The 15991-nt window shown below is 47.4% G+C and overlaps 3 protein-coding genes and 1 non-coding gene across 5 annotated transcripts; 2 read left to right on the plus strand and 2 right to left on the minus strand.

Moving 5' to 3' along the window:
* Nucleotides 1-620: 620 nt before the first annotated feature.
* On the minus strand, nucleotides 621-692 carry trnae-uuc (transfer RNA glutamic acid (anticodon UUC)). The gene has a single exon. It is a non-coding gene; the product is annotated as a tRNA-Glu (tRNA).
* A 238-nt stretch (nucleotides 693-930) lies between these two features.
* Nucleotides 931-5090, plus strand: wbp4 (WW domain binding protein 4). The gene is made up of 10 exons (XM_067260589.1): nucleotides 931-1009; nucleotides 1225-1297; nucleotides 1504-1566; nucleotides 1836-1959; nucleotides 2463-2786; nucleotides 3098-3171; nucleotides 3584-3653; nucleotides 3774-3955; nucleotides 4029-4240; nucleotides 4391-5090. Coding segments are annotated over exons 1-10 (1350 nt in total). The 5' UTR covers nucleotides 931-1007; the 3' UTR covers nucleotides 4617-5090.
* A 105-nt stretch (nucleotides 5091-5195) lies between these two features.
* mtrf1 (mitochondrial translational release factor 1) lies at nucleotides 5196-9980 on the minus strand. Of its 2 annotated transcripts, XM_067260431.1 has the most exons (9): nucleotides 9492-9980; nucleotides 9282-9379; nucleotides 8978-9059; nucleotides 8653-8760; nucleotides 8374-8546; nucleotides 8083-8200; nucleotides 7730-7866; nucleotides 6951-7049; nucleotides 5196-6036 (listed from the first exon to the last, which is right to left on the minus strand). In XM_067260431.1, the coding sequence occupies exons 1-9, from the start codon at nucleotides 9886-9888 to the stop codon at nucleotides 5893-5895; spliced, it is 1356 nt and encodes a 451-aa protein (XP_067116532.1). In that variant the 5' UTR covers nucleotides 9889-9980; the 3' UTR covers nucleotides 5196-5892. The 2 variants fall into 2 exon arrangements, with proteins under 2 accessions (XP_067116532.1, XP_067116531.1); XM_067260430.1 differs by lacking the exon at nucleotides 5196-6036 and having other exon boundaries at nucleotides 6726-7049.
* A 585-nt stretch (nucleotides 9981-10565) lies between these two features.
* On the plus strand, nucleotides 10566-13294 carry LOC136966100 (uncharacterized). Its single transcript, XM_067260481.1, has 5 exons — nucleotides 10566-10712; nucleotides 11184-11462; nucleotides 11920-12201; nucleotides 12265-12396; nucleotides 12965-13294. Exons 1-5 carry the CDS (start codon nucleotides 10649-10651, stop codon nucleotides 13225-13227), a joined length of 1020 nt encoding a protein of 339 aa, XP_067116582.1. The 5' UTR covers nucleotides 10566-10648; the 3' UTR covers nucleotides 13228-13294.
* Nucleotides 13295-15991: the final 2697 nt, after the last annotated feature.

Below are 15991 nucleotides of genomic sequence, written 5' to 3' on the forward strand. Positions count from 1 at the left end.
TGTTTTGAATTGTTACACTTTTTAAACGACAAAAATTTAATAGTGTATGGAATATTTGTAATTGTTGCACCAGTAAAATTAATGTTCAGAGTTTTTATTTGATTTGTGATTACAGGTTCTGTTCTTGGTTTGAGGAGCACTGAATAGATGAATTATGATGAATACTTGTAGCATTTGATCACATTGTGTTTGAAAGGGTTATGGGTGTTAAAAAAAACAGGCTACTTAGATTAGTTTATGCCACATTTCAGAATCTCACCCCAACACTTTTTGTAACTATTTAATTGAAAGAGTGTATATGATCTCAAAGCAACTTGAATAAAGATTATTTAATAATTTCACTTGTATCTTGTATGGAAGCCTACTTTTTAATGTTTTATTTTATGTAGCACAATTAAAAGGCTTTGAATGAAACAATGGAGATTATTTACTTGGATATTAATTCGCTGATTATTTTCTAACACCTAAAATACATCATTCATTAGTCTTATTTTAGTATTATTTTAGCTGGTTTCTATGGCCTTTAAACGATTAAGGGAAATAACGTGTTTCTAAATATTACGGTCACAGTAAAGTTGTCTGAATAATCCCAACCACACGTTACAACGTCAAAAGGTCTGTTCCCATACCGGGAGTCGAACCCGGGCCGCCTGGGTGAAAACCAGGAATCCTAACCGCTAGACCATATGGGAGGTCTTAAGATGTCAGAGAATTTATCTTTTTCTAAATAATAATAGCATAAAACATTGAGTTTTCACTATTTTTTATCAGCATTATCCTCACTGTGTTATTTTTCTTTTTTTTCCATTCACGATATTTAAAAGCAAAAATTTGAGTGCAACAATTTGTCTGTATCTGCGAGGGTGACGTATCCATCGCTACCTCTTTTAACCGGCCCATACAATTTACGTCATCATAAATGGACAAAGGGTTCATGTTGTTAACAGAAGTGTTTATTAGATGTTCCAAGGTTTCTTTTATCACATTTTATCTAATCAAAATCAACAATGTGAGTATGGAGTTCTCTAGCTGGACTAATCAGCCCTCGTTGTAAAACTAACGATTTAGTTACTACTAGTCAGCTATAAAACAAACGACTGTGTGCTGCGTCCGTTCACTAAGCTAGTCAGTTTGGGTTAATGGTAAAGCGGTTTGTCAGATCAAAGGTGTTTCTCTATTTTTGATTGTCGTGTTATTATCCCATTATGTTGTTTTATTTTTCAGGGCTGATTATTGGAAATCCCAGCCGAAGAAATTTTGCCAGTACTGCAAATGTTGGATAGCTGACAACAAACCTGTGAGTAACGTGAAACATTTGTGATTGGTCTTTTTCTACTCAGCTTTCCACGAAAATGATCCATCATATCGTTTACAGGCTTTGTGGTCAAACGAATAATAATTATTTTGCTACCTGAAGGATGAGCCGCCTGTCCCGATGATTACACGCGCTCTTTTTTCTGTCTCGATGACAACACGCGCTCTTGTGTTTCTGTCTCGATGCAGAGTGTTGACTTCCACGAAAGAGGGAAGAACCACAAAGAAAATGTTGAGCTCAAAATTGCAGAGGTGTGTGCTACTGTCGTGTTGTATTCACATATATTCCGCTCTTCATTTCATTTCAGGATACAAATATTATATCCACATCCTAGACATTGCAGAGATGGCAGTTGAATAGCAACTTAGATACACTGAATGATCAGTAGAGTGTGGATGTGATACATTCCCAGTTTGTCTACTAGGTTTGGGATCAGCAGGATCGCAGCTCTCAGGCTGTCGTTCTATTGGTCAGTGATACATCTGGCCTCCTCTGTCCCTCTCCCTCCCCTCATCTGCAGATTAAGAAGAGGAGCCTTGACAAAGCGAAGCAGGAGGATCGCATGTCTAAAGAGTTTGCAGCCATGGAGGAGGCTGCACAGAAGGCCTATGAGGAGGACATGAGGAGGCTGGGAGGAGACGCAGGTAGATCTATAACATATACCTCTATACCACTAGAGGCTGGGAGGAGACGCAGGTAGATCTATAACATATACCTCTATACCACTAGAGGCTGGGAGGAGACGCAGGTAGATCTATAACATATACCTCTATACCACTAGAGGCTGGGAGGAGACGCAGGTAGATCTATAACATATACCTCTATACCACTAGAGGCTGGGAGGAGACGCAGGTAGATCTATAACATATACCTCTATACCACTAGAGGCTGGGAGGAGACGCAGGTAGATCTATAACATATACCTCTATACCACTAGAGGCTGGGAGGAGACGCAGGTAGATCTATAACATATACCTCTATACCACTAGAGGCTGGGAGGAGATCATTCAAATGAATGGTCATTATCAGGCTTGGGCAGAGCTTCATAACTACTCGGTACATCAATGTTGTACTGTAGAGTCTATAGTGCTGCAGGTCTATGTAGTCATCCTTTATGGTCTCTATTGTGTTTGTGTGTCTTGTACAGGACCCCCGGCCCAGACCAAGGCCCCGGCCCAGACCAAGGCCCCAGCCCAGACCAAGGCCCCAGCCCAGACCAAGGCCCCAGCCCAGACCAAGGCCCCAGCCCAGACTAAACCCCCAGGTCCAAAGAACAGGAAGGAGAAGCGTGCTGGGAAAGCCCGCCGTCCGGAGGGCCAGGCCCAGCTGGAGGGTCAGGCATGGGTGGAGGGCCAGGCCCAGCTGGAGGGTCAGGCATGGGTGGAGGGCCAGGCCCAGCTGGAGGGTCAGGCATGGGTGGAGGCCCGCTCAGACGACGGGATGACGTACTACTACAACACACTGACTGGAGGTGAGTGTCAACAGCACAGCTCCTCGGGAATACTGGATGCATTAATACTAGTTTAATACTGTACGAACAGGCACAGAAACACAATTATTTGTTTTTATAGCCAACTAAGTCCTTGATCATAGAACTCGATGGGCAATTAATAATAATAAAATAAGAGGCCTTAAGATAAATAAGTGGGCCTCTGCTCGTTTCTCCACAGCCCGTTAACATGAACACGTGGTGTGTCCTGAGGAGATGGCAAGCCTCAGTGCTGCCTTGTTCTGATTGTGTGTGTGTGTGTTTGTGTGTGTGTGTTTGTGTTCACCTTTAAGAGTCAGGATGGGAGAGGCCTCAGGGATTCCAGGAAGAAAGATCTGCCTCCACTGCCCGGCCAGGCCACAGTGAGGTACACACCACACACACACACACACCACACACACACACACACCACACACACACACCACACACACACACACACCACACACACACACACACCACACACACACACCACACACACACACACACCACACACACACCACACCACACCACACACACACACACACACACACACACCACACACACACACACACCACACACACACACACACACCACACACACACACACACACACACCCGCAGAGCACAGCCAATACGTTCATATTTTTTTCTAGATTATTTTTCATTCATTTGTAGTGTGTCTATTTTATACTAGATACATACTGTACATAAACAATTTTCATTTATACCTCGTATACTTGTATTAATGGTTAGAGGAGCCTGAAATTCAAACATTTCATCAATGTGTTTCCTGTGAGTCAGGCCCCAGGCGTGTGGATGGAGGCGCTGAGTCCTGACGGGTACACCTACTACTACAACACACAGACTGGAGGTCAGACACGCTCATATCCAGACTACATCTCTTTTCAGATGGACTTTTATTCAAATGTGTTTCATCTACTCACATTTTACTATCCCCCTGCCTCTCTCTCCAATACACACACACACTCAGAATCCAGCTGGGAGCGTCCAGCTGGCCTCCCCGCTGAAGGTTCAGGGAGCCGTGGAGAGCCGGAGGGCCAGGGGGAGGAGACGGGCTCCCAGCCAGGGACCCTCCCAGGGGGGGAGGAGAGCTCCAGGCCGGCAGGGGCAGGGGCCTCCACACAGACCAGCATCCCCAAGGTCAGCTTCAGGGTGAGTCCTCTCTCTCTCTGGTTCAAGACTCCTGCCAGAGGTTGACGGGACTAACCAGACTGTCTCTCCCCAGAAAAAACAAGAGGAGAATGAGTCTGGAGGGGGTGGAGGAGAGGAGGAGGATGGTGGTGGTGGTGGCGGTAAGGAGGGAGATGGAGAGGGTAAAGAGGCTGTGGCTAAGGACAACCCTCCTGTTGCTAAGGAGGACCCTCCTGCTAAGAAGCCCAGGAAGCCACTTACTCCCTACGGAGCCTGGGAACAGATCCAGGTGGAAGAGAACCCCTAGTAAGAACATCTCTACCCCTAACCTCTACCCTGTAACCCTTAACCTCTAGTAAGACATTCTCTACCCCCTAACCCTAACCCCAGTGAGACAATCTGCAACCCTGACATGTACCCATACCTGGTCTGACTCCAGCCGTCTCTCCCCTGCAGTGAGAAGGTAGACCTGCAGCTGCCTCAGGTGGAGGGGGGACCAGCCTCAGGGGGCCCCCCAGCCCCCGGCCGCCCCCCTGAGGCCAAACCCCGGTTCAAGGAGCGCACCATCACCTCCCTGGGGGCCCAAGGGGGCGGGGCCCAAGGGGGCCCCGCCTCCTTTAGGAAGAGGAAGCCGGAGAACGGGAAAGCACGGAGCCTCCGGCAGAGAGACACGGACGACTGAGACAGACGTGTCGCCTGGACAGATGATGTAGGCTGGACTACAGGAGGGGAGACTACTCACACATAAACTCTGACTCAGGAGGTAAATCTGTTCCTGGCTGTGAACGTGACCGACTTGACCTGCTCATACGCTGCATGTTCAGCAGAGAATCAGTCCTGGAAACATTCTTAGTATGTCTCCCCTTCATCAAGTAATATCTTGATTGTTCAGACGAGAGATTGGCTTCATCTAGAATATTAACCAGAGTGTACAACATTCATAAAGACACTGATTTTCTTGTGTATTTTTTTACCTGAATACTAATGTCTCTCGTCAGTTTGATGTGTATTTGTCACGTTTCCCTACATGAGGTGACTGGTCGCTCATCCTTGGTCTGTTTGATATAGATCTTGGAACAGAAGGTTCATGGGTGCAGTGTTTTCTACAGTATGATTGCGAGTGTCACTGAATAAACTTTGGAGTGGCTGGTGTATCCACGGTTACTCAGATGTTGTGTTGTTTGTCTCGGACACGGTAGTAACAAACCGATTCAATTCAAGTATTTCAGTTGTGTTTGAATCAGGACACTTCATCACAGAGCTTTGGTTTTTATTTCAGGATTATTTATATCCAAATTACAAAATATTATTACATTATTACAAAATACATGACACAGGCTGTGTATTCCTGATATCAGTATAACAGACATGCCTTCACCTTACTGGACATGAAGTTAGCAGCAGCATGATGCCTCAGTAGCTATTTCCAGGGCCAGATTCTTCCAGAACAGTGGTTCGTAACCCTGTCCTGCATGTTCTAGATGTTTCCCTGCTCCAACACACCTGATTCTAATAAATGGGTCGTTATCTAGATCTGTAGAAGCCTGATAACGACCATGCATTGCAATCAGGTGTGTTGGAGCCAAGAAACAACTAAAACATGCAGGACAGGAGTTCCTTGAGGACAGGGTTAAGAACCACTGTTCCAGACCAACAGTTGGTATAGTGTCCTTTAGCGTCTGGCTAGGCTAGTCACCCTCCTGTGTAGTGGGCCTGGGTTCAGAGGGCCTCTGGCTAGGCTAGTCACCCTCCTGTGTAGTGGGCCTGGGTTCAGAGGGCCTCTGGCTAGGCTAGTCACCCTCCTGTGTAGTGGGCCTGGGTTCAGAGGGCCTCTGGCTAGGCTAGTCACCCTCCTGTGTAGTGGGCCTGGGTTCAGAGGGCCTCTGGCTAGGCTAGGCTAGGCTAGTCACCCTCCTGTGTAGTGGGCCTGGGTTCAGAGGGCCTCTGGCTAGGCTAGGCTAGTCACCCTCCTGTGTAGTGGGCCTGGGTTCAGAGGGCCTCTGGCTGCAGCTCTCCACCAGCTCCAGCAGGGCCTCCCTCTCTCCGTGCTGCAGCAGGTCTGAGATCAGCTCGTCCAAGGCCTCCCCACCGCACATGAACTCCTGCCAGACAGGAGACATCACTGCACCATCAGAGGAGACATTACTCCACCCTCACAGCCAGAGATGGAAAAAGTACAAACTGGGTTAGTGTAAATTACCAAAGGGTTTTGTGGTAAATTATCAAAGGCGTTCGTATGTGTGTTTTGTGGTAAATTATGAAAGGCTCTTTCGAAAAATTTGAGCCAAAAAACTTGAGCCTATCAAATTTGAGCCGAAAAATGAAATTTAAATTCAGATTGCAGCATCCGGGATACCAAGGATAGGTAGAGCAATCGAGCCTCAATCCAAGCCTCAAATTCTTTCAGCTACATTTTTAGGCTACATTTTTGTCGCCTAATTTTCTTGGCTTGAATATTTTAGGCTCATATTTGAGCAACCTGAAATGTATTTTACGTTGAAATATATTCACATGAGAATTCGATGGTGTTTAAATTTCAATATTAAGTATTCAATGCCTTTTTTAAATTCAAAACATGTCACTGATTTGCTTCCATACCAAAGGGGTTAGTACTTTAGATACAAATTGCAAAGAAAGCCAAAGTGACAGTGAGTACAGTTTCCTACACCATCAAAAGGCACTTGGAAACTGACAGGAAGAGGTCTGGCAGACCCAAAGCCACAACAGAATCAGAAGACAAGTTTCTGAAAGTCAACAGCTTGCGTGACAGGCGGCTCACAGGACAACAGCTTCAAGCACAGCGCAACACGGGTCGAAGTAAGCAAGTCTCAGTTGATGGTTGAAAGTGATGGTTTGGGGCTCCTTTGCTAGATCCAGAGTCAGCGACTTCCACAGAGTGAGTGACACCCTGAACCAAAACTGCTAGCACAGCATTTTGCAGCATTTCAACCATCAACTGAGACTTGCTTACTTCAAAATAGATAAAGTGAAGCATGGCACGGCTGGTCCTGACTACCTTGATGTCCCGGCTCTGGTGTCCTGACCGGTGGTCTGTCACACGGTCCTGGCTGAAGTTGTAGGTTCTGATCCTCTCTGACTGGGAGCGAGAACCCACCTGGCGATCAGAGCAGGCAGGGTTAGGGTTAACAGGGAGGGTTAGGGTTAACAGGCAGGGTTAGGGTTAACAGGGAGGGTTAGGATTAACAGGGAGGGTTAGGGTTAACAGGGAGGGTTAGGGTTAACAGGGAGGGTTAGGGTTAACAGGGAGGGTTAGGGTTAACAGGGAGGGTTAGGGTTAACAGGGAGGGTTAGGATTAGGGGATAGTATTCCTCGTAAATACAGACGGTTTCTTGACTCTGACAATCAAAATACAGTTTCTGCACTTCTGACCCTTGATGTTCTGCTGCCACGTGTGTTCACACTGGGATGAAAAAGGCTTCTTCTTGCACTATTTATATTTGACTTGGGTGAAAACCTCTCGTGAGTGAATGTCATGTTAACCCTTGTGTTATCTTCGGGTCATTCTGACCCATCAGTCATTGTGACCCACCGTCATATTGCGAAAAATTTACCTCATACAAAAACAAAGTGAAGCATTTTCTTTTAACTGTCGGGCTGTCTCAGACCCCCCACATTGGAATGGTTAAAAGAAAATTATTTTTATTTGTTTTTGTATTGGGTAAAATTGGGTAAACACAACGATGGTTCGTTATGAACCTTTGGGTCATGTGACCCGAAGGCAGCACGAGGGTTAAAGGTAACATCCCCCAGCAGGTGGGAGAGAGGGGGCTCACCTGCAGCTTCCTGGCAGTGTGCCTCTGCTCTGCCTCCTTACCCAGCATGCCCTGGTACAGCCGGGCCTGCAGCAGGCGCAGGGCCCTGCTGCGGTTCTGCAGCTGGGAGCGTGTCTGCTGGCACTCCACCGCCACGCCTGGGGTCAGGGGTCAAGGACACAATAACAATAATACCTGCCCGACACACGCACTAGGTAAAGTGCCACTTGTGTTCTTATCATAAACACCTGTGTTCTCTAACAAGAGATGCGCATCAGGAGAGGGGTAGTTCTATTGGAGATGGTGATAATAGGAACAGCACACACACACACGGACAAGGGTACTTGTGTGTGTGTGCTGGGTGGAGGTGTCACCTGTGGGCAGGTGGACGATGCGGACAGCGCTGTCTGTCGTGTTGACGCTCTGACCCCCCGGCCCCTTTGACCGGAACGTGTCGATGCGCAGATCCCTCGGGTCGATGACCACATCCAGCTGCAACACAGCGTCACCGTGGCGACCAGGGATGTTAGACAGTTAGGTACTGTAAGGGTTGTCATATGTATATTAAATAGATTACATGCAGGGAAAACCGTTTATTTAGTGATTTCTAATGTGAGATTCTCAAACAGGAAGCACATACAGGAAGGCCTACAGTAGCATCGTACCTGGCTGGGCTGAGGCAGCACGATGACGGTCATGGTTCCTGTGTGAATGCGCTGCATCCTGGAGGACAGGCCCACCTCAGGGATCCTCTGCACCCGGTGAGTTCCCCCCTCCATCTTCAGGCGGCGGTACACGCCCTCCCCCGCCACACGCACGGACGCATGGTGCAGCCCACCTGCAGAGGGCGACATGGAGCTGCAGCTGTCTGGCTGCAGTATGCTAGCTTTCCAACCAGACACACACAGACATATACAGAAGGATATACACACACGCAGACATACCGTAGTCCGCAGGCGTGTAGTTAAGAACATCAAACTCCCAGTTGCGGTACCTGGCGAGGCCTTGGTACATCTCGAACATCTCTTTAGTGAACTGCTGGCAGATGTCTCCTGTGAGATGACAGTGGGAGTAGCTGGAGTGTGTTATATCTTACAGTGTGTGTGTGAGGAAGGTGCAGTGTTATATCTTAGTGTGTGTGTGTGTGTGTGAGGCAGGTGGAGTGTTATATCTTAGTGTGTGTGTGTGTGAGGCAGGTGCAGTGTGTTATATCTTAGTGTGTGTGAGGCAAGTGGAGTGTTCAGTTGGATAACCCCCCAGCGCCCCCACCTCCTGTGGTCCGCCCTGACACCACCTCCAGCAGGGAGCTGCAGTCATCGTGAGGGTCCCGGGGAACCAGGGTCTGGATCAGCTACAACGTAGACCACAAGTCAATGACAATCATCCAACACGCTTTACCTCTATGATCTAGAGTCTTGCTTTTCCATGTTAGGTGAAAATACAGTTTGACTCTGCACTTATGATAGTTGATTTTCTGCTGTGCTTTATTCATTATTTGTATGTTGCTTTGGATAAAAGTCTCTGCGAAATGAATAACATGCTAATGTAAAATGTAAGGGCCATATGTCCTTACGTTTAGTTTGAGAGTGTGTATTCTCTGGGAGGTGAGCGCGTGCTCCTCTGCCAGGAGCGGGATCATCTCCCGCTCCTCCCCTCCGGCCCCTTGCGCACCTGCCAACACAACTGCTGCATCAGTTCAGGAAGAAACACCAACCAACTCCGTTGTCATAGAGTACAATGACAAGCCTATACTACAGAACGGGACGCGAACCACACGGCTTACTCTGAATCAGAGATGTAATCTCCTCGAGCTCTTTCAAAGCATTTACTGTGCATCTGAATGCATTTTCCACCGGCAACAGTTCCGTCTGTCTGTGATTTAGTTCTTTCCTTTCAGAGTCGCTTAAAAACGTGTACTGTAACTTCTTTGTGATATCTCCGTATTCGTCCACGAGCTGTCGTATATATCTTTGAACGGATGCATTCTGGTGTATATCATCTAAACCACCGTGACAGTGTCGTCGAGGTGAGATGGAGGAAGGCATAGCGGAGAGGCGACGTGTGGATCCTTGACCAGGCAACCGCATTGCAACCGGCATCCCTCCTTTCGTGTTTGGGTTGATACGGGAGCTTAAGCGGCCGCACGAGGCGCACAAGCGAATACATTTCGTTGCAAGCATTTGCGAATTATTCCCAATATTCGTGCTCTGTTATCGGAGAAAATGTTCCAATAGTAATGTGTGTTTGTCCTCCTTGATTGGGTAACACGGTGCCATGCTGAAGGAAGTAGGAAACGGGGAATCTCAAAACATTCTCGCTTTGAACACTGGGAAATGTAGTGATAATATAACTATGTAAACTACACGTTAATTTACAGCGCCCTCCACAGGAGGTAACCTGACTATTCTTAAAAATAAAAAGATAATTCTAAAACGCTTATCTTGAGCATTTTAATAGTGAAGAAACCATGTTCTAAATTGTAAAAAAAAAAAAAAAATCTTCATGCACTCTTGGGGGGCCCCGTTTCCCTGTCGGTGTTGTACAAAAATATGAAAGTGAAGGAGAAGGTTGTTTAAACGTTAGAACAGCTTTCACTAGATGTCAGTATTGCTCTACAGTTCCACCTCCAATACCAGGCACATGAGTCCTGGTTTAACTGAAAACATTTTACTGTCAAAATCACCTTCCTTTTTCTTTTTCAATTCTTACATAAATGTTTGTAAGAAATGCTAAACGTGTCACCAATTACCAATGTCACAGAACTATATAGTTTATAGATCAATATAGAATAAGGCTCAATAAGCCAATGTTTCCTTGTCGGTATATAATTTCCTCTTGGCGTGCACATGCACGCACACACACACACGCACACACACACACAAAAGAAACAAATTTGAGTACTGAGAAACACTTCATCATTAGAGCACGTAGAGAAGCACGATGTCTCGTCTCCTGGCTCTGGTAGCTCTGGTGTCCCTGGTCCTTCCAGTCACTATTTCAGCAGGTAAACCAGAAATCCTGTTTGAGTTCATTTTTTTATTACAGATGACTTGTTCACATGTGACTGCTCAGATTTATGGCTCACATGTAAATTCTATGTTAATCTTGTACTGTTTAACATGTTTGAGAAATGTATTATAAAGGAAAATTATTACAAGGCAGTAATGTAAAATGTTATGTGAAGCAACAGTAAATACAAACAACTGATGTGGTTAACTGATTTTATGTATTTATTTGAGGAAATGTAAAGAAAAATGTCCTTAAAAACGTGACAGCTCTAAGGTTAAAACTCCCGCAAACTGATTTAACTACAAACTACATTCAAGACCTAAGATTATGTTTTTCAAGACAATATTTTGGGGGGCTCTTTAATATTTTTAGTTAACACATCTGATACTGGCAACAAAATAAGTTAAACAAGTTTTAACTTCTGACAGATCATAATGATACATAAAACATTTGTATTTTCTTTCAGTATGTACGCAGACTGTTGCAGATGGGACTGATAAATACGAGCTATTCCTGCGTGAGGAAACGGCTCCAGTCACGTTTGAAATAGAATGGAAACACAATTCAAAACTTATATTCAAAAGAAAGTCTGGAAAAATCAAACCAGGCAAGCGGGAGGACATCACCGAAAAAGGAGCTCTGGTACTCAGACAGCTGGCAGACAAACATGCAGGAACGTACGTGGGAGAGGTGTTCGACGAGGGGCTAAGTGTGAAAAAGCAGGAGATTAAACTGTGTGTGGAACGTGAGTAGGAAGTAGACCTATAGACTGCCAACATCTGGGTGTGTGTTAGACATATAGACTGTGTTATGTATTAGACCTAAAGACTGTTATGTATTAGACCTAAAGACTGTTATGTATTAGACCTAAAGACTGTGATGCATTAGACCTATAGACTGTGTTATGTATTAGACCTATAGACTGTGTTATGTATTAGACCTATAGACTGTGTTATGTATTAGACCTATAGACTTATGTATTAGACCTATAGACTGTTATGTATTAGACCTATAGACTGTATGTCCAAGTACACCTGTAGGAAGCAGCAGGGTGTGAAGTGTTGCCATGAGAACACACCACATCACTCTCTTACATGTTGTTGACTTGTTCCTCTTGAAACGAACACTATGAGCAGCAGGAAACATCTCAAGACTGAGAAGATGTCGCTTCTGAAAAGAATCTAAATTTTGTCTCTTCACAGCCAGAGTCCCCAAACCTTCTGTGACGTTTGAGTGTCCCACAAAGGACACGGACACAGTCACCATCCGCTGCAAACTGAAGCAGTCAGGCGTGACCTTCACATGGAGAAAAAACAAAGTTATCATGAGGGAGAAAAAGACATCGACTCTGGTAATGAAAATAAAAGATCTGAAAAGGGACGACACGTTTAGCTGCACCGTCGATGACACGTACAGCAACGAGACTAGCGACAGCGTCAAGTCTACTTGTGAAGGTATCCAAGGTAGGCCTGGCAGAGCCCACAGTCTAACTGCAACATGAACACACCTGAGTGCACTGCCACAGTCTAACTGCCTGCACACTGCAGCGGGTACTCTGCTTGGGTTTCCTTTCTGGGTGACGGTGAGCGTCCTGGCCGGCGGCGGAGGATTCGTCCTGCTGCTCATCATCATCACTGTTGTCTGCTGCTACCGCAACCACTGCAAGAGCCATGAGGACGGTAAGTTCCGGGGTCTGCGTTTCAAAACGTAGAAACACACAGAGCAGAACACGCCACGTAGACCAATCATTTGCTGGACGGGTACCAAGTGCGTCTTAATGCCAAATAGTTAAACCACAGACATGACGTGTCCAAAACAAGTATGCTGAATAGACATCTTAACACCACGTAGGGCTGGTCCCAGGGCTGCACGGCTAGGCTGTATTGTTATATATCCAGACACAGTAAGATACCTGTATTCTACCAACAGACTAGGTGAAACCACTGCAATCTTTGTTGGGGTTAACTTGAAATCTGAAGTGAAGATATATTTCGTTTCCGGACCAACACAATGCAGACCACTCCTGACACATCTGTGAGCTGGCTTTTGAAGTTAACTGTCTCATCTAACATGTCCACCACAAAGCTGTGAGGGTTTAGGCTGGCTACTGGGGCTCATCTGTGGGCCTCTGTGAAGTCCTCTATGACATTATTGTAAGAAGAGCTATACAAGTAAAGTTTTGTTTGATTTGACAAAGCATCCACCTGTGATTTTAACTGCATTTCATCTGTTCATTTACTTCCGCAGAGGAGGCTGAATTGAGGCTGGCTCCTCTGACCCAGACCCAGCCCCAGCCCCAGCCCCGCCACAAGGACCCAGCACACAAACAAAAATCCCCCATGGACACCACGCGGCCCCTGCCCAGTACGGGAGCACCTCGGCAGGCCTCAGCTCAACCCAGGGCCCAGGCCCGGGGGCGACCTGCTCCGCCCCCGCAGTACGAAGACGAGGATTGCCCCCCGCCGCTGCCCCAGCCCCGGAGATCTGGCCCCCGACCACCCCACCACTGACCACCTCCACCCCTCCACAGACCACCTCCACCCCACCACTGACCACCTCCACCCCACCACTGACCACCTCCACCCCTCCACAGACCACCTCCACCCCTCCACAGACCACCTCCACCCCTCCACTGACCACCTCCACCCCTCCACAGACCACCTCCACCCCTCCACAGACCACCTCCACCCCTCCACAGACCACCTCCACCCCTCCACTGACCACCTCCACCCCTCCACAGACCACCTCCACCCCTCCACAGACCACCTCCACCCCTCCACAGACCACCTCCACCCCTCCACTGACCACCTCCACCCCTCCACAGACCACCTCCACCCCTCCACTGACCACCTCCACCCCTCCACAGACCACCTCCACCCCTCCACAGACCACCTCCACCCCTCCACAGACCACCTCCACCCCTCCACTGACCACCTCCACCCCTCCACAGACCACCTCCACCCCTCCACAGACCACCTCCACCCCTCCACAGACCACCTCCACCCCTCCACAGACCACCTCCACCCCTCCACAGACCACCTCCACCCCTCCACAGACCACCTCCACCCCTCCACAGACCACCTCCACCCCTCCACAGACCACCTCCACCCCTCCACAGACCACCTCCACCCCTCCACAGACCACCTCCACCCCTCCACTGACCACCTCCACCCCTCCACAGACCACCTCCACCCCTCCACAGACCACCTCCACCCCTCCACTGACCACCTCCACCCCTCCACAGACCACCTCCACCCCTCCACTGACCACCTCCACCCCTCCACAGACCACCTCCACCCCTCCACAGACCACCTCCACCCCTCCACAGACCACCTCCACCCCTCCACAGACCACCTCCACCCCTCCACAGACCACCTCCACCCCTCCACAGACCACCTCCACCCCTCCACAGACCACCTCCACCCCTCCACAGACCACCTCCACCCCTCCACAGACCACCTCCACCCCTCCACAGACCACCTCCACCCCTCCACAGACCACCTCCACCCCTCCACAGACCACCTCCATACGCGAGAGGAACTGTAAACTGGCCTCTCGTCATTGTCTTTTCCTCCATGAGGACCAGCAGGGAGGAGAGGAGACAGGCTAAGATCAGGAGACCCACTTCTGCTGGTTACTGATGAGGACCAGCAGGGAGGAGAGGAGACAGGCTAAGATCAGGAGACCCACTTCTGCTGGTCACTGATGAGGAGCAGAGGGAGACTGAAAGTATTTAGATGAGAAGCACAGAGGTTGGGCAGCACCTCTGGTAGCCGCAGACTTCAGACTACTTCAGACTAGAGTTGTCATCTGAGCCTGTTTTAGAAATGAGTTGTTTGCTTTGATTGAAAGTATTTTAACTATTGCTCTGCTGACAGTAGGTGAAATTTAAATGTGTTTTTACACTTTGATCAGTGTTCTGGACCCTCCGAAAGCTTGTTGAGGATGTGGGAGAAAGAAAAAAGTTAATTTCCTTTAACGCCTTTTCAAGTAACGCTCCATGGTTGTAGTTTAGCACAAGATTCAATAAAAAGATACTCAGTCCTTCAGTTATACATCGTACCCACGGACTAGAAATGGTACAAACTCCTCCCGTAAAATGTATTAGAAACCATATAATCTTTAATTACATGAAGACTCGTAAACATTGAGATCTAACTGCAAAATCAGCTGACATTCACAGTAAAGAAAGCACATCTCAAACTCTCATCTCTGTCTACTGACATGCAGCACACTGCCATTTTACCTTCCTGCCCAGGATTGTGGTTTAGCGCTTGAGGTTAAGTGGAACAGAAACACTGACAAACAAAGTTCTTTGTGTGACAGGATGTGTGTTGTTATATGTCATTGTGCATAGGATGTGCTTCCTATGCTGCAGATACTAGAGACACTTCAGCTCAGTCAATCTAAAGGTGTTCATAGTTTAACCACTAGATGGCGTTTGGATCCAGGTTGCATGGTATGTAGCATAAAGTAGCTCAATGAAAACATGAAGAACAATCATAGATAACACAATTACAGGACCCCCTAGATTATAGCTCTGCCTCATTCATCAGAATACACACCCACTATATCCTTCATGAATTCAACAGCAAAACAATTACAAGCAGATACAGTAAAACCTCATTATTACTTAAATAGGAACCACTGTTTTCCAGTCCCTTCCTCCACTATATTGCTGAACAGTCTTGGAATTACATAGTATTATTAATTTACAGTCACATTAACTGTGTACACATAATCATATCTGCCATATTAGGGTAATGAGAAAAGGGCCATCAAGGATGTGATGCTGCTTCATTTTGTGCAGGAAAGAAATTCTGTGAGTAGCAGTTAGTTAGTGTGAACCTACCTTCTGGATACCAGCCAACTCTGTTCCCCTGAAACCTACCCCCACCCCCATAACCTACCCCCACCCCCATAACACACACACACACACACTCTGTTCCCCTGAAACCTACCCCCACCCCCATAACACACACACACACACACTCTGTTCCCCTGAAACCTACCCCCACCCCCATAACACACACACACACACACTCTGTTCCCCTGAAACCTACCCCCACCCCCATAACACACACACACACTCTGTTCCCCTGAAACCTACCCCCACCCCCATAACACACACACACACACACACAGGATAAAAATAGGATTTCTGAATGCAGCCCCCTGGATTAAGTAACAAAAGTTACATTTGAACCATAACCTTTTACCCTGGTAGAAGCCAAACCACTAACATTTCCTCCCATTCCTTAACCACCCCCACCC

This window comes from Osmerus mordax, chromosome 22 (assembly GCF_038355195.1).
Source record: "Osmerus mordax isolate fOsmMor3 chromosome 22, fOsmMor3.pri, whole genome shotgun sequence".
NCBI classification, from domain to species: domain Eukaryota; kingdom Metazoa; phylum Chordata; class Actinopteri; order Osmeriformes; family Osmeridae; genus Osmerus; species Osmerus mordax.